This window comes from Anolis sagrei, chromosome 5 (genome assembly GCF_037176765.1).
Source record: "Anolis sagrei isolate rAnoSag1 chromosome 5, rAnoSag1.mat, whole genome shotgun sequence".
NCBI lineage: Eukaryota > Metazoa > Chordata > Lepidosauria > Squamata > Dactyloidae > Anolis > Anolis sagrei.
In genome coordinates, this window is record NC_090025.1 from 126973968 (window position 1) to 126996848 (window position 22881).

General features: G+C 38.1%; 1 protein-coding gene across 4 annotated transcripts in view; it reads left to right on the top strand.

The window, feature by feature from the left end:
- The window catches only part of POT1 (protection of telomeres 1), a 77360-nt gene extending 61172 nt beyond the window's left edge, over positions 1–16188 (top strand). For 3 of the 4 annotated variants that reach the window (XM_060777760.2, XM_060777762.2, XM_060777761.2), the window contains 6 exons: positions 21–226; positions 3137–3272; positions 5950–6044; positions 8663–8754; positions 10484–10589; positions 14674–16188. In XM_060777760.2, coding sequence (XP_060633743.2) covers positions 21–226; positions 3137–3272; positions 5950–6044; positions 8663–8754; positions 10484–10589; positions 14674–14783 — 745 coding nt within the window. In that variant the 3' untranslated portion in view covers positions 14784–16188. The remainder of the gene's footprint in view (positions 1–20; positions 227–3136; positions 3273–5949; positions 6045–8662; positions 8755–10483; positions 10590–14673) is intronic. The other variant, XR_010910031.1, reaches the window with a different exon arrangement.
- The last annotated feature ends 6693 nt before the right edge of the window (positions 16189–22881 follow it).

Sequence of the window (22881 nt, forward strand, 5' to 3'; positions counted from 1 at the left end):
TGTGCTGTAATTGTTTTCAGGCAGGAAGTTCCGGATTGGCCCGAGGTTGATTTAATCATTCAAGAAACTTCAGCTTCATGCTCAGATCCAAAATTACAAAGTATATCCTTCTGTGAATCTGTTGTGTGGGATACTGAAAACCAAGGACAGCGCCATGTAGCTACTCATTTTGTAAAGCATGCTGAGCAAACTCAGAAACCAGAAAACAGCTTGATTCTTCTAGAAGGTTAGCTAATTCCACTCTTCGGTATTCTCAAAACCCCAAAGCTTTTTGCAGCCATCCACCCACTTTCATTCTCCTCTTCATCTACTTATTTCTGTCAATGGGATAGATAAGAGAAGGAAAGCCACCCCTTGTTGCTGCAGTGGGCAGTACCCCCACATCTGCCCCCCTCCCCTCTTGTCATCATTTGTAGCACCATCCCCATGAGTCAACAGCAGTAAAAGGAGGACAATCCCATACACCTCAAGTACACAATGGATCTCTTCACACAGGGCATTTTAGCCCCATTTTTCTGCTTTTATTCACAGCAAGGACGGTGCCTGCCATGCTCCATCACAAGATGCACAGCAGGCCCCACCCACTTTCCTCCCAAAGAGGAGGGGAAGCGCCAAAAAACATTTCCTCCACCACTATGAGGAGGAAAGTGTGTTTTGGGTAGCTCTGATGAAGCTATCCATACTTTCCTCCCCTTTTCCCTATATGATGGGGGGAAGAGTGATGGAGCAACACATGTTACCATCCTTTTCTCCTCTGGTGAACACAGGGACAGAGTGCTAATGCATCCTGTGCCATTCCCATTGTATGATAGGGGAAGAAGGGAGGGCACATGGGGTGCCATAAGCCATCCATGTGCCTTCCCTTCCAAAAGGCTGTGTGAGGAGCTCTTCCTCCTTTGTCATCTCCACTGTTGCCTCCTCCTCACAATTAGATATGATAGCCTTGCAAGCCTTGCAAAGGGCACAAAGATACAGAGCATGTTTATGTGGAGAGAAGAGTGGGAATGGCAACTGGCAAGAGTGTCAAGGGAAGCCTCTGCCATCACTAGCCAGGAGCGATTTAGACAGAAAAGAGACCTCACAAACCTCTAGCACCTCACATTTTCCTTTCTTACCTTTCCTTACTCTTGAGTGTTCTCCATTCTTTCAGATGCGTGGCCAGGCAGTTGGCCCTGAGGGGAAAGCACCTATGACTATGAATGCAGCTAAACTGCCATGGCTCAATGTTATGGAATCATAGGAGTTGTAGTTTCACAAGGTCCTTCCCTAGTAAAATGTGCTGGTGCCTTGCCAAGCTACAAATCCCAGGACTCTATAGCATTGAGCTATGGTAGTTGAAACACCTTGAAGGTAATCTTAGTAGTATTATTATATACAAATAAGTTATCCCAAAATGTGGCAAAATTTTAAATACTTCTGATCTCATCCTAAAAGCATGAATTTACTTCCAACTGTTATTTTTACATGGCTCTCATCAATCAACACAACATGCGAAGAGAAAATGTCTGAAACATTAAAACATGCTTTATTTTTCAGTTTTATCTATACGTAGAGCAGCTTATTAAAACTTTGCTTTCTGAAAAAATGTACTCTACCCATAAGGAACAGCAGAATATTAATTACTCCCCATATGTGAAGGGCTTCATTGAGTCTCACATCATGCCTGTGGGTTCCAATATTCTTTTAAAGGAGGGAGACCTTTAAATCATGCCTGCTAACAAGGATATATGCCCTGCAGTGTCTTACATATCCAAATCTTCCTGAAAAACACTTATTGCAATGAATAAAAATAAAATAAAAGCAGTTAAAATTGAAATTCAGAGTAGAGAAACTCAGATGTGCATCAGTTGAATGTGTGAGTTATATTTAAATAAGATAATAACTTTCATTCTGTTTTTACTTGAACACATATATCTTTCTCTAAACCCCTTTTCTTCTCGATAAAATATAAGTTGGAATGTCTTCCACTTTCTGTTTGGTTTTTAGCTTAACCATCCTCTGGATGTCAGTATTTTCACATTTATAAAAACTGTATTAGTGTGAGAAGACTGGAGAGGAGCTATAGACTGTAAAGTATTTAAAGAGCCACAAAGGTTCTGCTGAAATGAGTGGCGACTACCCAAGAAGATGTGCTCCCATTTGTTTTGTGTATTAATGCAAGAGGGCTCCCTTTTGCAAAGTAACTTTCTTGTGGTTAGTGCCTATTTGTTCTTTTGCTTTAATAGTTTTGATATGTAGTGATGACTTCTGTGATGACTTTTTTTGAGATACAAGTCAATAAATTATTTTTAAGCAGCCTTTTTAAAGGTTTGGCATGCCCATCACTATTCTGTTTAACTGATGGCCTCAAAGATTATATATCAAAGTAGTACTCCATTCTGCATGGTTGAGAGACTTGAGTCTGCATTGTCATTGCATTTCACTTTACAGGACCATGCTTATATACTGAAATTATTTACCTTAGTTTCTCTTTTTTGACAAGTTGTTGTTGTTGTTATTATTATTATTATTATTATTCACTTTATTTATACCCCACTAACATCTCCCGAAGGACTCGATGCCGGGCCAAATGTAATGGGTAAAGCTAAAAGTGCTGAACATGACAGGTGAAATGTAAGGATTCTAGGGTAGGTGCGATGTGTAGGCAATCTTAAATCTCTAATAAAGTGTGTTGTTGATTGGGGGGGGGGGGCAGAAAAGGAGGCGAGAAAGAGGAGAATGAAATGATCTTGAGGTACTTTATGATGTCAAAGCTATCCTGATCTCTTAATTATAGCACATTTTGATATCAAAGCCAATCCCTTAAATTGGTTGATCATATCTGAGAACATTGTTTTCCAGACATAAGCATACACATACTCCAATAAATCTAAACAGTCTTCGTGTTGGTTTTTACAGCTGTATGCTTGGGATTTGGAGGAAGCAAGGTCATATTCCTTTTTAGCCTGGAAGGATTCTAGGTAGCCTTGGGCTAATTGCTATGGTCACAGTTCATAAGCTACTTGAAAACAGCAGACCGACAGTGCAGGTCATTTTTACTGCGCTGCTCTTTTTAGAGTCAACCATTGCATTTCATGGCAGTAAGCCATGTAATCAGAATTTTAAAATAACCTTGAACAACTTCTTTCGCCAACAGGTGGAATGGTAAAGGAAATGTTAAAGCTGTCAAAAAGATTTAAAGGAATTATACCTGTGAGATCCACAGAGGGCAGTCTTGTGCTACTGGATCTTTCAGCTCCATTTTTTTGGCAAGGAAATACTCAATACTATGGGTAAGTCTTTAAAATGGAAGCAAAAACAGTAGATTCCATCAAGTATGTACAAAGGAGTCCCCGGTGGCGCAACGGGTTAACCCTTGTGCTGGCAGGACTGCTGACCAAAAGGTTGGCATTTCAAATCCAGTGAGCGGGGTGAGCTTCCTCCTGTTAGCTCCAGCTTCTCATGCAGGGACATGAGAGAAGCCTCCCACAGGATGGTAAAACAGGATGCAATATTCTTGCATATGGCCAATTCTCTCACACCAGAAGTGACTTGCAGTTTCTTAAGTCACTCCTGACTTGAAAAAAAATGTAAATCTGGCCTCTTTCATTGCTCAGGTGCTGATGTTGAAACCTTTGAATAGTAGTTAGATGTTTGGAAAATTGCATTATGTGTTGTAATAGTTAATATTAAAATTGAAAGGATCTAAAAACTATAGTCTAAATAAGAATCAGATCCAAGATCACTTTTAGGATTCTTGTTGTTATTGTTGTTTCTTTATGTTCCATTGACTTATCCTGTCATCGAATTAAATATCCACAGAAAAGATCAAGCATAATATGGAAAAATACTGTATGTGTTATTATTGAAGCAGTTAATTCTAACGTGATGCTCTTCCTGGAAGCTCCATGTGTCATATATGAGCATTGATTCTGCTTTCTCCCCACAACCCAGGAAGGAAGGAAGCTGTTAGACACAAAGTGATTGGTCTTTTTGCACTTGGGGGCTTCATGTCAACCAGTATAGATTCCATTCAGTTGTCTGCATTTGTTCGTTTCATATGCACAGTATACTCTAAAGAGAGATCCTTACTTTGAACAGAAATGTTTTCTGATGTGCTCGTGATGCTGATATGCATAATGCATGAGCAGGAGTACATGGTTAATGGAAATGGGGACAAATTTCAAAGTTGTTTCCTCCATTCAGTGGTTTGCTTTATGCACTAGAGTGGTATCTGCATGTTTCTTTTTCAGAATCCCTGGATTTAGTGTGGCTATATTGATTTTGTGTCAGTGAGAGCCAATGTACTCTAGAGAATAAGGTTCAAATCCCCATTCAGCCATGGAAACCCACTGGGTGACCTTGTTCTCGGAGGAAAGCAAACACCTGCTGAACAACCCCCATAGGATTGCCATAAGTCTGGAATGATTTGAGGACACACAATAACAACAACAACGAAAAGGGCCAATGCGGGTCTAGACCACACAAATAGAATCAGTTCCCAAGTTAGGAAAACTTCTGGATACCTATAGAACAGTGGTTCTCAACCTGTGGCTCCTGAGGTGTTTTGGCCTACAACTCCCAGAAATCCCAGCCAGTTTTGAGCTGTTAGGATTTCTGGGAGTTAAAAGCCAAAACATCTGGGGACCCACAGATTAAGAACCACTGCTATAGAAGGTATTCTAGGGCAAAATTGAAATCAGTTGTTTATGTGGCGGTTCTGCTTTTGCCTCAAAAATTTGAACATCTGCTCTAGTAGAACTGCAAAAGCTGAAATAGTAAGATGCTGGAAAGATAGAGGACTTTATCTCTGATACTTCCTAGGTAGGCTCTTGTTACACTCTTGCTGAAAAATTGCCAACACAATCAAGATTGGTGAGAGGAGAAATAATAAAAGACAACATCAGATCATGGTCCACAGTGATTTCATATTACATTCTGATACACCTTCAGAAATCAGAAAAAGTACTGAAAATAAGAATTGTTGTGTAGTAATCTAGTTATGTAAAACATTTATACCAACCCGATATTTTTGTAGAATAATTTCACATCAATAAAAGCAAAAATCAGAAAGAAAGAACCTTGAGAGGACTCTGTCTGAATGAACTAGTAGCCATCTCTTATGATTTATGTTGTTTTAATAATGGCTTTCATTCCTTCATTCTATGATTGTATGTGTTACATTGCTGACATTCAAACTGTTAGGACTGAGAGCTTTGTATTCTGCTTATAAAGAAGCAAGCAATAACTTCATCTGTTCTGTTGGTTCAGTGCAAGAGCCCATTTGTTGCTACATATTATGAGAATCAATAGATCTAATGAAGATGTATTTGAGAGCACAGTCTTAAATTTCTTGATTTACGACCAATTTTTTAAAACAACATTAATTTCCTCTATGCTATAAAACCGTTTGCTGACTTTATGTAGTTATAAAAATCTGCTTTATATCTGAGGCATGAGACACAAATATTTACATGTTTTAACAAGAAGCATCAGTCTTCTTTGAGACTTACAATTTTATGTTAATAGCGGGTTCCTGGCTACAGAAACTAAGAAAGCACTTCTAAGAGCAACACTCATCACATCATAGGCAGAATTCTTCAATTTTGTAGGCTCTGATCCATACAAAATCTCTCTGAACTCTTGTCAACAAGGCAGGTATATTGCAGAGCCAGTTTGGTGCCTCTTCTGGGATTGTTTTCCATTAATCCCCTCCCCCCTCCTAAAAGTCCCTCCTGTTATGGGTAATGAGAGATAAAGGAGTAAAGCACTTTTACATGTTCTTTCCATTCAGAGGTTATACTCAGGAGATGAAAGGGCTATGAATTTTCATTGACAATTACATATAAAAGGCATTAACATTCTACTGCTTTTTGGGTCGTATAAACAGCAAGAACATAGCCTTTGACATTTTGAGAGCTGCTAAATCAACATAAGACTTCATATCAGTTCTTGTGTTCTCAATGTTAGGTGCAAACATTGTTCAAAGCCCAAGACAGTGTCAAACCTGAGCTTCATTGCTGCACTGAAAAACCCACCATGGGATCCCACAACAATAGCACAAGGTGAGACTTGCCTCTTCTGCCATCCAGTCATATTGTGGTTATATTCTGAAGTTTGAATCCTCAGTGAAGCGTCCAAATATTTTCACTCTGGTGTGATATTAGGAACACATACAGACAGAGATCTATAAATAAAAAAGCTTAAAAACATTATTAGCAAAGACCACAGTTCTCTGTTTCTGAAGCCCTCTTACAACTAGATACACACCCAACTCATAAAAAAACACAACTCAAATAAAGAACATTTGGAGTTGGTCTGAAATCTGCCTTTTAAAATAAATTGTGGGATTTTTACTATTAAATGTTATGAGTATACAATTTACTTCAAAAATGAAATGCTGTTCTTGGGGACTCGGTGGGAGTCTGGAAAGGTTGATGACTGCAGAAATAGGTCTTGGAACCACATGTGGTGACAGGACTGCACTTTGACCAGCCCTGATCTACATAAGAGTATCTTCTCAAAAATGCGGTACAAAGATGTACTGCAGTATTGTATGAGCCGATGTTATCTGAATGTTGGAAAGAGGTGACTTAAATAGAAATTGTGAGCGTTATACAAACTGACAAATTAAATAGAATTAAAATAATTTCTCCTTGCATTTTTCTTCTATGGCAAAAGTGATGAAGACTTTACTTTCAAAAAACTGGAAGCTCACACAACACAAGTGCAAGGGAGCTCTGCAATATTGTACCAGCAAGAGCCCGGAATCCTGATTGCAACTTGTTCTTAGCTAGTAAAAGTTGCCTTAGAGCAGGAGTAGTCCGGAGCCTGTAGAAAACAATGTTGCTGAATCTCAATTTCTATCTTGCCCAGCAAGCATGGTCACTGGCAAGGTATGATGGAAATAAGAGTTAGGCAGCTTCCAACGGCTCAAGATTCCACATGCAGACACAATACAGGGCTTACAGGAAACCCTGCTACACACAGAGAAAGAACTTGCTCCTTTAACAGCTTTGCATTTGAGCAAATTTTAAAAAGGCTAATCTCTCCCTCACCCCCTTAATTTGAATGGGGTGACCCCTGGCAAAGTACCTGTTAGAGATAATGTATTCAGTAGCTTTATGACAGGGATCCTACAGGTGTACACTGTTCACACTGGAAACTATTCCACTATCCATCAGTTTTAAGGATCTGGATGTGGAAATAAATTCAGAAATAACAGTCTCATCTTTACATAAAACAAAGCTGAATGTTATATTCTCCTTCCTTCCTTTATTTCACAAGGGGGAAAAGCATTGCCACTGCCTTAAGCGATAGGTCAGCTGTGTTGCAGGACAAGAACGTCCCTGAGAATGAGTGCCAGTCATGCTGCCACTCCCAGGCACGTTCTGTCCAGAAAAGAGGCCAGGAAAATGGAAGTTCTGCTTGAAGCAGTGCAAAAGGGCATTTGTTTTCATAGAAAGAGGGAAATAAATGAAAAACAAGAGAATAATGGGGCAGTCACACTGTATAGATGTGCTCAGGAAAATCCATTTAAAGCCTGACTTAGTAATGAGCTTATGCCTTTACTGAGCAATGTTTTAAGCATTTAACATAGACAAAAAGTGCATGTATGTGAATGTCTATGATTATGTCTGCATGTGTTTTAAGAGGACGTATGCTGCATGAAAATTTCAGTGAGGAATCATTCTTTCACCAAGAAACCAGTAGCGGTTCCCTCCTGTCTTCATTAGAAAGAGCATGGGCCACAAGAAAATGAGTCCATAAAATGATGGCAGACTTTCAAACTGCATAATAAATATTTACTGAGAACTGTTCATTTGAATCCTGCTGCTAATGAGGATAGATAAGGATACCATTTTACATGCAGGTGCTTTGGTGCAGCAGTATTGGCCATAGTTAAAAAAGGTGTTATGGATTAGCTCTGTTTCAACAAGTGAGCAGATCTTTAATGAACATATACGATAGTGTTGATTGATGTCATACCTATGGTATTATCTAAAAATGTATGTGCAGTGCTCTTGCCATATGAGCCTATGTTATTGTAGTCTGCGCCTTTCAGCATGATTGGCAACTCTTTCTTTGCTTTCTTTGCTTTGCTAGTTTGGGAAACTTTCCTGGGTCTGAAGGGGCAAATTTCCCCTCTATCATCAACATAGAAAGTGATGTCACATTTCCCAGACAATTTGGTGAGCACCATTCAGTTCTTAGAATGAGAATTGAGAAGTTAGGCATGCCCAGAGTGCCTTGTTGTAGCATGAAAATGTAATTTCTTTTGCTTCCATGCTATTTTATTTGGTGGAGTTTCCTGGAAAGCTATGTAGGAAAAAGGTGACCTCCCTAATTTGGCTCTGGGCAATAGCCCCTGAGTATTTAATAATGGTGCTCCATGCAGTCATGCCAGCCACATGACCTTGGAGATATCTACGGACATCGCCGGCTCTTCAGCTCAGTAATGGAAATGAGCACCAACCCCCAGAGTCGGACACGACTCGACTTAATGTCAGGGGAAACCTTTACCTTTACTTATTTAATTCCAAGGACATGTCATCCACATCAGGAAAAAATGCCCATCTCTGCCATCTTGCAGCATCTATTTTCTCAAGTTGTGTTGTCTGTATTTCAGAGTGTGTTATTTTAAACAAAAGCTTCCAATACAAGCTGTTTTCCTTTTGCTTAGCTTTAGGAATTGTTCTGCTCCAATATGTCTTTCTAATGAAGTTTATACTGGATGATGGAACTGGATCACTGGATGTATATCTCATGGACTGTGTAAGATACTAGATTATGCTACTCTTGAAATATTTATTTCAAATATAAATGTGTTCTTATGAAAGCCATTAGGCAAAGTCAAGCATATAAGTAAGAACTATGCACTTATTAAAAATACATTGGTTAACTACATATAAATTTGGCTTGAGAACATATATATATTCCAGCTTTGACTTTTTAAATAGAACTGCAGAAAAAATGATACATTGACTCATTAGAAACTGGACTTACAGGCCAATATTGTCAGTGGTAATGGTTTTAACTCAGTTTAATGCCATTTTACACATATTGTGTGTGAGAGGGGGGGGGGATTAAGATTCAGTACTCCTATTGATCCATGAATAACTTGCCCCAGATTTGGTTTTCTGACTAAAATTTCTAGAACAGGGATATGTAGAGTAAGTAAAGTAATGCACCAAAACATAATACAATAGATAAGCCTTTGATCCTTTGTTTGGGACTTCAACTCCTAGAAACCCCCAGATAGCTAGGCCAACTATCAGGAGCTTCAGGAGCTGAAGTCTATGCACCTGAAGGAGAAAGGTTTTGAACCACTGCAATAAATTGTCATGGGTCAGTGGTAGAACACTTGCTTTACATACAGTAGTTATCCACCTTCAATCTACTACTCCAAGAAGGTTAAGAAATGATTCTGCTTGAAACTATAGAGCTATTCCCAAACATGTTTGAAAATACTGGCTTGATGGGTCAGTGACATGTGACGTCTGATGGTCTATAGTCTGAGTGGACTTACCACCAACTCTGTATATTGCCTACAGCCAGGCACAAAGATAATCATTGAGTAAAATGCTAAAATTCTGGTTTTCCTCATTCCTTGGCTAATGGGCTTCATACCCACTTTCTTAATTGCCCCACAGTGTTTCTTTGGACCTGCAGTAGCATCACTCTTGCGTTATTAAATGCATAGATGTGTTGTAGGGAATTAAAATGGTAGACAGTAACTTTTGCTCTTAGTTTTTGTCTTTTGCTACTACACATGCTGGCTACTGTCATCATAGCAATTATGGCAAAAAACAGCATGCTTCAAACATCTTTCCTAAGGAAAAATACGAGAAGAAGAAACCTCAAGGCGATTCACTCATAGAGTATTGCTGACTTTTAAGTGTGTAGCAATTTCTTTACTGGTATGGAGTTATTTCACAAAATATCTAGCATATTTTATTGTAATATGAGCCACTGATTAGTTTTAAAATGTTCACTTTGTAGTTAAAAATGATTTTAAAGTTACATTTTAAAACTCCAAAGTGATTGCTTTAAGGTTAATAACTGGGTCATAATACCCTGGAGAGTATTTTGTGAAATAGCTACACCTCAGTAGTAGAAATTATTCAGTGTACATTTGAGTCTTACATGAGTAACCTGTTATGAACTTCACTGTACAGAGATGGTATATTACTTTGTGTATCTTGATTATTTTTTACCCTCCAAGACAAGAGCATTTTAATTTAGTTAGGTTCATTTATGAAATAAAGCTAGCTTTTAATTCCTTATAAAAGTATAAAATCTATATATCTTTGAAAGTTGCAATTTTTTTACTCTGTATAAGTATCACTATTTTATTTTTCCTTACTTGCATTAGTTTAAAAATGTAGACATAAACAACTGACTTATTTTAAAATTTCAGGCTCAAAGGGAAATCTTTAGAAAAGCCTTTTTTCTATTGTCCAGTTCAATTACATATCCATATTATTTTTCTTGTCTCTTCCAGCAAAATTTCTTCCAAATTCCAGCTTCTGAAGTTTTAACCAGTAATATTTTTCAAGAGATTATGGAAAGGATCATGCAGAAACTTTGCCCTATGGGCAAAAATCTAGGTAAGGAGACTATTTTGAGCATAGATTAGATAAAATATGTAGACATTAGGTACCTCAGAAAAGCACTTGCATTCAAACGGAGCAGAATCACCTAGCATTATCTTTCAGTATTAACCTTTTGAAAGGCAACAGAACTATTATTTAGTACTACCATTAAGTTCCAACTAGGGAGCAAACCGGGCAGTACAAAATAAGCTGTTAGTCCCAAAAATATACCCATTGAGTCTTGACTTGCTACAATCACATTGATTCAATTGGTCTGCTTTTCAAGCTAACAATTTAATTTAGGCCTTAGGCAAAGCATTAAAAATACTACCCCATTGTATGTCCTATCATCTGTTAGGGCGCTTGTTTTCTACACCAACCTGATAAATATGATATTTACCTGAGTCTAATGCTCATTCTTTTGGACTGAATTGCATTGCCAAAATCGAGGTGTGAATTGGATTCGAACTATGACTCTAAACCTACCTGTGTGAAAAGGCCCAAAGGAACCCAGGACCCCAGAGTCTGCGGGAGAGGCTGTTCCTAATGGTGGCTGCAACCTCAGGGTGCCTGGAGAAGAAGGAGGAGTGCCCACCTAATGACTCAGTAATTCCTGCCTCTTAGCCACAGATCCTGCCTCCCAAGTGACTCTCCGGGTCCATTTTTTATATTGTGCACCTTCAAAATTGAGGTGTGCATTACATTTAGTGGTGCATTATTCTCAAGTAAATATGGGTATGTTGATAATTAAGACTATATTTTGAATCTTAATCATCACTATATTCTCAATTACTTTTATGCAAAACTCAAAGATCAGAAAGAGAAGTATTGTTTTCAGCTTGAAATGCCTTACCTTACTACTGTTTAGTCAACAGCTGCAAGTCAAAGCCTTTTAATATCATTTTCTTTACCTGCAGGAAAAAAAATCAAAACAAAACTCTGTAAAAGCTGTACTTTCTTTGCTAGCTTGCTGATTTGCCTTCAAACATGTTCATTTCAGTAGCAACTAGTGTGAAATGCTTGCGGCTTATCGGAATGATTAAATTTCCTGCAGAGATTCAGAGAGATTGCTTTGTTTGTCTGCTTTGGTATTAAAGAAGGAAGCGGTCTTATGGCAGCTTTCATTTATTTAACTATATGTTTTTGTAGACAATTGTCCATAAAAGATTGTGCTGAAATCAATTAATAAAGGTGCCTTATGATATCTTTTCCATTGAACCAGCTGCTTTCAAAATTCTGGTGAAACCAAGTGCATGAAGAGTAATAATTTTGTTAACACGCCGAGTTTTGGAAAGAAAATGCAACCCTCCCCTTGGGTTCTCCAAGAATTCCCCCCCCCCATCAAATTTCTGATCAGTGACATATCAAAGTTCCCATCCATACTCCCTTTTACCACTATCTTCCCTCAAATTTTGGGCTTTTATCCACTGTGCAGTTTATTATACTACACACTATGTTTAACATTAATATCATTAACATAATGGAACACTAAAGGATGGAGAGAATATTAAAATATGATAAATATGTTTTCCAAGTGTCAAAAAACCATAGCAAGAACTTAGGTCTTATTGTGCACAATTTTTTGCATAATTTCTCTTTTTTTGTGTATAGGTAAATATTATTTTCTGTGAAGAAAATGCTATTTGTGGGGCGGGGGTGGAGGGGCAGGGAAGATTTTTACTGAATCCCCAAGTAAAGAACATTTTTCACAGAAAATAGCATTTTATATAGAAAATAGTTTATGTATCAAAAAAGCCATGTGTACATTTTATGCGAAATATGTCCTAAACTTCAAATAGTCATCCAAAACTGTAGATTTTGAAGGCATTCTCACTGCAGAAGTTGCTAAAATTATTCATTTATTCCTTTAAGAATGAAATTGACAAATAATTGTACGTTGTAGTATGGGGAGCAGGCAACAGACTTCCAGCTGCTATTTTGGAGTCAAATCAAGGATTTATAGATGTGAAAGTGGAATCTTAGACTCTGCATAGAATAATTGAAACCTCTGTTGCTACACTAAGTGAAGAAATGGCAAATCAGCAATAGATCTTTTTCACTTAGGCCCCATGTGACAGTTGAACAAGTGAGAAGTCTTTGAAGATTGAAGTACATGAACAAAATTACCACCTGTCAGGAACATCTAAAGTCTGATTCACTGGAGAGGAATAGCCATGCTAATGTAGTCCATTGGTGTTGCAGCTTCTGATTCTTTATATGACGCGTCTGCCACTTTGTTCAGTCTGAGAGATTTCTGAGAGAATTATTGGATGGGAAGGCAGCCTTTTTACCAGCTTTAAAAGGTCGCCTTCAAATGAAGTCACAGATGGCATCACTTGCTGACCCATCAGACAAAGTCACAGATGGCATCACATGCAGTCCCTTCTAATCTTTTATAATTGCTAACCTTCCCATAACTCATGGAAAGATCTAGTTTGTGCATTCACTAAATAAAGTGGGTTCAATCTGATGTAAAATTCGTTCAAAATGCCTGTTAACTATAGAAGGATGTGACTACTTGAGTGGATATATAAAGAAATATTTCTTAATTAAATGTTTGCTTATTTTTCCCATAGTGAAAGTTGGTTTCTATCTGTGTTGGAGATAGACAGACACACAGATTGATGAGCTTTGTGAGAAAAACAAGAACAATTGAAATCATGACTCACTAGCAGAGCTGTAAGGAATAGGCTTTGCCCTTAAGCAGTGTAAATGTCTGCTAGAATCAGTGACAAGTACTAAAATGTATGGATTTTATGCTGAGTTTTCAAAAAAGGGCGAAAAGTAATATCTCCTGTTCTAGTGTACAGGGGAACACTTATTGCATTTGGCAGTGGTTCCTGTATGAGCGTGTAGTGCTTCAGACAGAAGCCAAACTGAATTGTTTAAAACATCCAAAAAACAGGTTTTTGCTTCAGGTATTGTGAAGTGGGGGTGTTATTTAATATGTAGAAGATGTATATTTCATAGTAAGCTTGCCCTGAATTTTTTTAAAAGGGATGATCCCTTTGCTTTGCTGTACGTGTCAGGCATATTTCTAGACTCGTAAGAACTGCCATTTCACCCTTAGGAACATCACTAGAGGCAACAGAATTGTGGTTTGTGGCAACAGAATTCAGCAGCAGGCCATTTGAAAAATCATGAATTTGAGGGTTTGACTGGTGTTCTTCCAAATACTAACAACAACAAAAACTATACCCATTCCTCTCTGTGGCACAAGATGGGATAAAAAACTTAAAACACATACCACAATATACACAGAGTTAAAATACAAGTTAAAATCCACTGATGGGATGCAGATTAAAATGCACAACTTAAAACTTTACTTCTAAATGAGCATCTAGTAATTTTAGGCCAAAGCACATGAGGTAAATTTGCCAAAGATCACATTTTGATTAAATGTCATAACTCCCTCCTACCCCCAATAAAAACAGCAACCTGGACAGTGCCCGCTGCCTATTTCTTTTTTGAAGGGAGACAGGGGAACAGAATTGTGTTGTTTCTCTTTTCTGCTGTCCACTTGCATTTTAGGATAGTATTGCACCAGGGAGGGCAAGGTCTGGGTGACCAAGGGCCACTTTTCTCTGCTTGGACTGAGCGTGGGTCACACTGGCCTAGAAGATGAGAAGGGGAAAATTAGAACTGAAAATGTTCACCTGCCCACCTCCCTTTAAGTTACTTTGAAGAACAAAGCAAGGTATCAAATGGAGTACACGTCATTTTATAGTTAGTTTACCACTTCTGTGAGCTTCCAGCGATGAGAATAGATTTTTTTCTGGTGGAAAGGGTGGCATATAGGTGCTGAATAATTGACATGGTCTGGGAAATTTATTTATTTATTTGCTTCATTTGTAACCCGCCTTTCTCACCCCTGCAAGGGGACTCAGGGGGGCTTACAACTCCAGCAAGATTCAGTGCCGCTTCACATTGAGGCTACATAAAACACTTACAAACTAAAGCTGTGTGTTATATACCCCCTTATCCAAGGACTAAATTATTGTTGAATTAATGTTCCTATAAGACTTTTTTTCCCTGGCACAGTTAACGGTAAAGTACAGGGATTTACATATATACTGATAATATATGTTTTGTTTTGTAGATCAGTTGCCATGGCTGGAATGCTTCATTAAATCGTATTATGTCAAGGATGAAACCGAAGAAAAACTTTGCTATCGGATTTTTGACACTGCGATTGCTGAAGATGTCTGACATATATCTGGTTACTTTGAAGATTCAGTGGTTTTAACTTTCTTTAAAAATTTCAATATATTAGATATGTAGATGGTTTTATTAAAACAGTGCTTTTCTTTTAGATATGCAAATAGTTCATTTTGTGTTAAATTAACAGAGTTTCCACAGTTTAAATATCTGCTATTCTGCCTATGTTAATTGAAAGTTCTTAGTGTTTCTTCAGGATGAGGAAGTGCACTCAAAGCGATACACTTTGCAGACATTTCAGCTCATAATTCTGCAGAATATTCCAATGAACCAAATACATCCTGATGTGATAATCTTAAAGAGTCTAAAGGAACTGCCATATGATCTCCCCCCCCCCCTTCATGTAACAAGGGTAATACAACTTCATGGTTATCATTCAAAACCATTGAGTCCAATCCTGTGTTCATCTCTGAAAAATGTTAGATCATTATAATGGTTCCTGTACTGGTTATAACCTTTCCTTCTGTATAGTTGTATAAAATGCTGCTGTAGTAGTTGCAGTGCAGAAATATCATGTAGTAACAGACCTGAGATTTACAATTTTACATTTCCACAATAACAGCATCCTCTTTCATAAAAAGGAAAAATATCAAGCAAAACTTGTGATCTTCTATTTACCAAACTTTTTTTATTGTAAATATAAACACAGAGAATTGAATATAAGTATGTAAATCCAAATCTGGTAATATGAAATGAGGAATGACTAAATGACAAAATAATGCTAAGTGCCCTTTAAGATCAGTGTTGTATGTGATAGTACTTTCACATGTATGTATTTATCCATTATGTTGTACGTGACTTAGTCAGCTAAATTTGGTCTTGGATTACACTCCTGTTGATCTGCTTTTCCCTTTCATGTAATCAGATTTAGGTACCAGTTTTAGAAATAGGGACTTCAAGGCCAGTAAGTCAGTGTACTAATTAACTCCCATAGTGAAACTAATTACCTGGTTTTGTTTATCTGCACTCCAGTGACATGCTTATTTTAATAAAAATGCATACATAACCGTTTATATCCAAAGGAGAGAACTGCATCATATTAAAATTCTTGCAGTGCTTTCCCTAATAACAGTGCATACCAGGCCATGTCAAAATACTTAAATTTTTGCCTCCAGCTACATTTATCTCTATGATAGATCGTGTGGTTTCTGGGCAATAATATATTGTTCTTGTAGTAGTCAGGAAATTCTCATTGGACTTCTGTAGTACCCATACTGATCTAGAAAAACGTTTCACCATAAACATGGTAGTAGCTGTTTTATCAATTACCATGTACAGAATCTCATCAGACTCTGTTGATTTCCAGTGCAAAATTGAGAGAACTATGTTCACAAATAAAAATGGGCCTGCTTCCTTACCTTTGAACATGTAACTCTTTCAATAAAGTCTAAAAGTAGCTGTTCGTCTGCATTCTTAGATCAAAGGACTTTTAAAATACTAAAATGTAATCACTGACATTAAATATTTGTAACAAAGATACTTTACAGACCAGCCCTTCTGCAAACACTTAATCCCTTCACTCCAATGGGATATAAGGCTTAACTGATTTGGATTAGTCAAGGCAAAGGCCCAAATCTCATCCTTCGGCAGAATCCAGCTGGCATTATTTACTACTGAAAGTGCCCAGATTCACTTGGGTTCAGAACCTGTTTATCCTAGCTCAATCCAGTGCTACTTCTCTTCTATCTCCTCTACTCTGTTTCTCACAAGTCTCCCACATCTGCCTTCTTACTTCCCCCACAGATTGCTGTGCAGATTCCTCTTTCCCTTTGTCTTTCGACTCCTGGTCTTTTTATTTTTATTTTGTTTTATTTCAAAAGTCATAATGTGGTGTTGTTTTTAGTGATTTGACTCTTTAACAACTTGGCCCACAAGAGAACCTGGACACTCATCTTTGAAGAATTTGTCCAGCACTGGGCAGATGAAATTGCTCATATTCATTCTTACCTGTGCACTATAATTGATACATGCCCTATAACAGATGCATGTCCTATTGGAAAAAGAGCAGTCGGATCCTCTTTGGAGAAAGATAGTGTCCAAAATTCCAAAATGCTTCAGGGAGGCTGCTGAAGGTTTTTACTGATTAAACTTTCCTGGCCTTGGTTATATTGAATAACTGTTAGCCAGGGTCCAATATTCCATTTTGGGGCAATTTGCTGGAATACATGGTGGATCCTCAATTCCAGAGATTCCTGAAATAAATAGATTATCTAGATCCTTTCCAATTTGGCTTAAGGTCTGACTGTGGGATAAAGACAGCTTTGGTCGCCTTGAATGACCTACACCACAAATTGGACAAGGAATACCCTATTGGTTTTGGTGTGGCACTTGGTAGCGTCTGATACCATCCACCATGATGTTCTTCAGAGCCACCCTGCTTTGGCTCCATCAGTTTTATTACTGAAATGTGCTATATGTGGGACTACTGTTGAAAACCACTCAGAATGTTTGTTTGGCCCAATAAGCTGCACCCAGATTGTTAATTGTGGCTGACTACAGAAAGCATGCAACTCCTTTGTTGCTATAGCATCACTTCCTTCTGGTTCATTTCCCAGCAAAATTCAAATGCTGGTTCTTACCTATCGAGCCCTATGCAACTTAGATCCAGATTGTATATGGACCTCTTTGGTGTGCTGCTGTTATAATTGCCATAATAATTTCCCACTTTTCCTCAATATTGGGACTCATGCCCCACCACCTTCCCAGGCACATTTGGTGGTAGCACAGGAGAGGACCTTCTAAGTGTCTGATTCCAGGCTTTGGAACTCCTCTCAAGGGAGGTTAATAATAATAATAACTTTATTTTTGTATTCCACCTCCATTTTGGGCATGGGATGAAAGTACAGAGATGTGAGATTAATTGCTGACCATTGGGATTAACCATTGTTAAAGGCTTGTCCAAACATCTAAGCCTACAATTTCTTCCAGAAGGAGGACAGTGTGGGGGCCTGCCTAATCTCCCTGGGGAGGGCGTTCCAAAGCCAGGGGGCCACCACTGAGAAGACCCTCTCTCTCATTTCCACCACTGCACTTGTGATGGTGAAAGGACCATGAAGAGGGCCTCCCTGGCAGATCTTACTGCTCATGCAGGATCATTGGGGGAGGGGGGGATATGTGGTCACGAAGATAGGCAGGACCCGAGCCATTTAGGACTTTGTAGGTGATAAACTGTACTTTCAGTTGAGACCAGACACCTATCGGCAACCAGTGGAGCTGTTTTAATAGGGGCGTCATCTGCTCCCAATAATTAGGTCCAGTTAGCAATAGGTTAGCATGACTATTTCTATACTGTCCTTCCACCAGCAAGTGAAAACTTTATTGTTTCCAAAAACCTTTAAGAAATAACTCAAGTTTTTAAAAACAATTTTCTGTTTTAATGGTTTAATGTTCTGTAGGGGTTTTTTAAACCTTGTATATCAAGTATGGGCAAACTTTTGGACATGGACAGCATTGCGTTTCAAAATTTGACAGATAGGGCTGGGCCAATGGCAGATGGGTGGAGAATGTTTGTGAACTAATTGAAAAAACCGAGCAAATTCCTGTTGAGCAAGGACCCACTCCCTCCAGAAAGGGCCCTGTGGCCAGCCCTGGACTTCCCCCCGCAGGGCCTGGAGCTCACTTTTCCCACTGGTGCTGCCACCAGGACCCGGTCTGGCATTCAATAGGACCCTCGCTGCCACCACTGCCAAGTTGCTGTTTTGAGAGCCCCGGCAGTGCTCCTGCTCTCTTGCCCCCCCCCCCCCCCTGCACACCTCTACCTCTGCCAACTCCAATGGGGGCTCCACCCTTCGGTGTCCCACTTTTGGCAGCAGTGCTTCAATGGTGATGATTCTGGCAGCACACAGTTCTAGCAGCTGTGCTTCTGGTGCTTCAGCAGTGGGGGAGCCCCCAGCCAACCAGTGCTTCCTTCACCACTGCTACACACTTGGAGAGGGAGGAGGAGGGAAGTGTGAAGCCCCTGAATGCTTTATAGAGCCCTAAGGGCTCCTTAGAGCACACTTTGAGAACCAGTGTTGTAAAGCGATGGAACAGAGCTTCTGTCTGAAATCTACTCAGCTCTATAATATTCTCTTCATGGTGCTATTTAGATCCAACATGTATGTTTTTGGAACTCATGGATTCAAAAAAACTAGTGGCAGGTAAAGAAATGTTTTGTTCACATGTTGAAATTGGCATGCATTTCTTCATTCACGCATTATTTTAAAAGTATAAAGTTAATATGTGAAACAGATCCACTGCCATAAAGACAACTGGTCTGTAGGCTTTGCAACCATAAGTTTCCTAAGTCCAACAGTAGAAAGAAAGTAAGGAAAAATAACTGCTGCAAACACTACTCTTGGGTTCCTCAACATTGATCTCTAAAGTTCCTTTCTAACTGACAAGTTCTCAAAGATGGCAAACACTATATTCATTCTACTGGGATTGATTGCTTTGGGGATTTCAAAGACACTTATGTCTAAGTAAACTTAGTTTAACCTTTTCCAGTATCCTTTTTTTTTACAAACAAATAGCTACTATAATCCTATTTGCCTTGAGCTCTATGAGTCTCATTCAGTATTTCATTTCAATGATAGCAATATTTCACTGGGGGTTTCACTAAAAACTCTCTTGAGTTAGTTTAAAAAATATTTTCTCATTCTTATTTTTCAAAAATATCAATTGAACATCAATTCATAAGTCTAAGGGGAGACCTGACAAAGCATCCATATTCGAAGAGGCTTAAGGAGAGATGCTCACCAGGCAGGTTTCTTAAGATGTGATGGTTATTTATAATCATGGTGACAGGAAGTATCAAGATTTAACCATATATATCTTTTTCATTGATTGAAATTTGGAATAAATATGAATGATTGTAGCTATGTTTTGATTTAAACATTATAGCATTTTAAAAATGTATGTATATGTCAGATATCGGAAACAGCCATTTGTATTAAAATATTGATGTTCAAATAATATTTGATTATATGGATGCCTGCCAGATGCCACTATAGCCATAAACCAGGATTAGTAAATCCTGTATTTTGAACAATAATGTATGAAGAGATTAATGTGGCAAGCAGAAAAGTTGAGCAATCACTGTTGCCTGGCTTCCTGACTGCAAGATTATTGAGCCTTTGCTTTGAGAGCAAAATTGGAAGACGAGATTCCTTCCTGTCCTTTGTTGTGCATTATAGGAGTGTTCAGTAGAACTTCATTGCCAACATTACTTGTGCTTTAAAGGAACATGACAAGGTGGAAAATGGATAGGATTGTACTGAGGTTAAGAATATATTATATTGGGTAAAGCATGGTAATAACGATAGATGGCGGATTTACTGCTATCATTCTGTAGTATGGGGCTAGGAAAGCAGTTCAAGGCTTCCTGTCATTCCCAAATAGTATGGCAAATGCTGACCACAAGTTCTCAATTTCTACTATAATATTAAACTCTTGAAAATGATTAAATTTAATTAGGAATAAACAGCATAGAATGGGTCTGTCAGATAGTGAATTGTTTGGAATATGCAGGAATCAAATGAAGTAGAAATTTTAGTGATTGAGATGATAACAATGGCATCAATCTTGATTAGACTTATCTTCTGAGTTATAAAACAAAATCCACTAGATAACCTTTATTGGCCAACCAAAATGCACAAAATACTTAATGTAAGCTTTCGAATCTCGACTGGCTTTTTTTTTAATCAAGCAAAATATATTTTTTAATCCTACAGAATAAGAAAAAGAAAGTGACAGCTTTGAATCACTGGCCTACATTTTGTAGCGACTATGATTTGTATTGTTCAGTTCATCTGGAGGGATCACAATTCAGGCAGAGGCCATTCCCAATTTCAATGAGTCAGTAAAAAATTAACTCCATATGGCCAACATGGCTATCCATGGGTATGTCATCTGAAGGATGTTTAATAAAATATATTTCAGGGGGCTGTGCATTTTTTTTAAAAAAAATCTAGTAATCATTTTGATGTCCCAGTCCCACCACCCCCTGTGCACAAGACTTTTTGTCACATCTAGGGTTCTTGCAGGGCAATTTATGTGTGTTGGCAGCCAACAACCACATAAGTTGTTTCAGCGTGTCACAAGCCTTTTTTGCCACATCTTCTAGGGCTACTGCCCGCCAATTTGTGTGCATTGGCAGTCAAGAACCACGCGAAAAGTTAAACATTTTTGGAAAACCCAAAAAATCCCCCCCAAAAAAATCAATGGATGAGTAAAACGCTCTAAAACTTGGGAGGGTAACAGTAGTAAATGTGTTCTACCACTGTAGCAAGTTTTGTCCCAGTAGCTCTAAAACTGATTGAGAAAGGAGCCCCAGAAGCCCCCACCCCATGTTCATAATTACTTAACGAAATAATGAACAGTTAACTTCGTTATAGTTATGAAAAAGACACGATATTTTAGAAACACTTTATAAACAAATCGCCATTGCTCCCTAATTTTGTAATGAGTATTGAATTTTTGTAATGAGTTAAGAGCTTCAAAATTAAATATTTTTTTAGACAGGTTAATTTGTTAGGTCCCTTTGACAGGGTATATGCAGAGATGACTCATCCGTTTGCAACCTGCATCTTGGTTTAAAATCTTTTCACTTGGGCACATAGACTTTGAAGGGATCCTATGGGATCCAACTCACTCCCAGTGCATGAAAGCATGACTGAGTGGTGGCCATCTAATCTGTTTAAAAACTAGCAAAAGAAAATTCATTACCTTCTGAAGTTGGCTGACTTTTTAAACTAAACTATCATACTCTACTCATGAATGAAAATAAAGTAAGATTCCCTACAATAATATGCCTTTATTTAATCATTTGATGGGGAGATAAGAATTAGGGACTCATACAGTCATGATTCCATAACTTGATCTAGAATCATAGAGTTTGCTTAATCTTCATTTAAATGGAGTGGATTATATTTACAAAATGCCATAGATGAAATCCTTTTCTTCAGCCTTCTTTTTAATTAATATCTTTATAGCTTAATTCAGAATTAAGTTAGTACTGCAATTTCAGCATTAGTCATCCAACTTGCCTCTTTTTCTTAGGAGATTTCCAAGTAAATTGATTTCAATTGGTTAATTCCTATCACTGCTAGAAATAGCATATGTGGGTTTCATGCCAGCCCTGACATTATTGCATCAGGTAATTCAAGATGCTTACTTAAATGGGAAGGGCAATTCCTCATAATAAAACCAGAGTCGTTTAATTCAGAACTGTAGTGCTGACTTCAGTAATAATATCAGTAGCACATTTAAATAAGCTCGCACTACATGATACATTACTGGTTATGGCTACATATTTTGACTGTAGCCTGGGAAATGCAACACATTTTATTTCTGATGGCTTTCCAGGCATCTTAAAACACATAACTGCACACCTGAAAGGCATATTCTTCCTTTGAATAGCTTCCCATAATTTCACCTAGTGGACATTTGAGTTTAATAGGATGTAGACATTTTCATCAAGGAGAAAATTTAGCATTTCAGACCAGTTCCACAAATAATCCAGCTGTCTTATGCAACAGCATAAGAAAAAAAACTGGTATATTAAATCAAAGCTCTATGAATGAGAAAAATGTCTTACCATTATTTCTAAGCAACACTTCTGAGATGTGAGAAGTCATGTACTCTTAGCACTCTTTCAGTAGGGGTTCAATCTGTTGTCCTTTTGTTACCAATGAAAAAAAAATATCAGGAATTTATTGCAAGTAGAATTGTTATTTACCTGCCAATAGTTTGCAGAATTGCTATCATAATAACATTGACTGGTAATATTTTTTTTGCAAGTGTAATCATGTGCATTCAACCCTCCACATTCACTGGCTGGATCCCTTGCAAAAATGAAAAAAAAAAACTGCAAATTTTTAAAATGGCTAATTTTTTACTCGAGGGAACACTTCTCTAGGGATCTCTAGGTCCTCCAGAGCAACTGTATAGAAACTAACCATAGACTCACACTGGAGCACCTAAAGTTTCCTAGAGAAAACTAATCAAATCCACAAATAATCCAAATCCACAGAAGTCAAACCCACACATATGGAGGCGCAACTGTAATTCCAAGAAGATCCTGTTGGTTCTCCATTTTCAGAACTGCTTG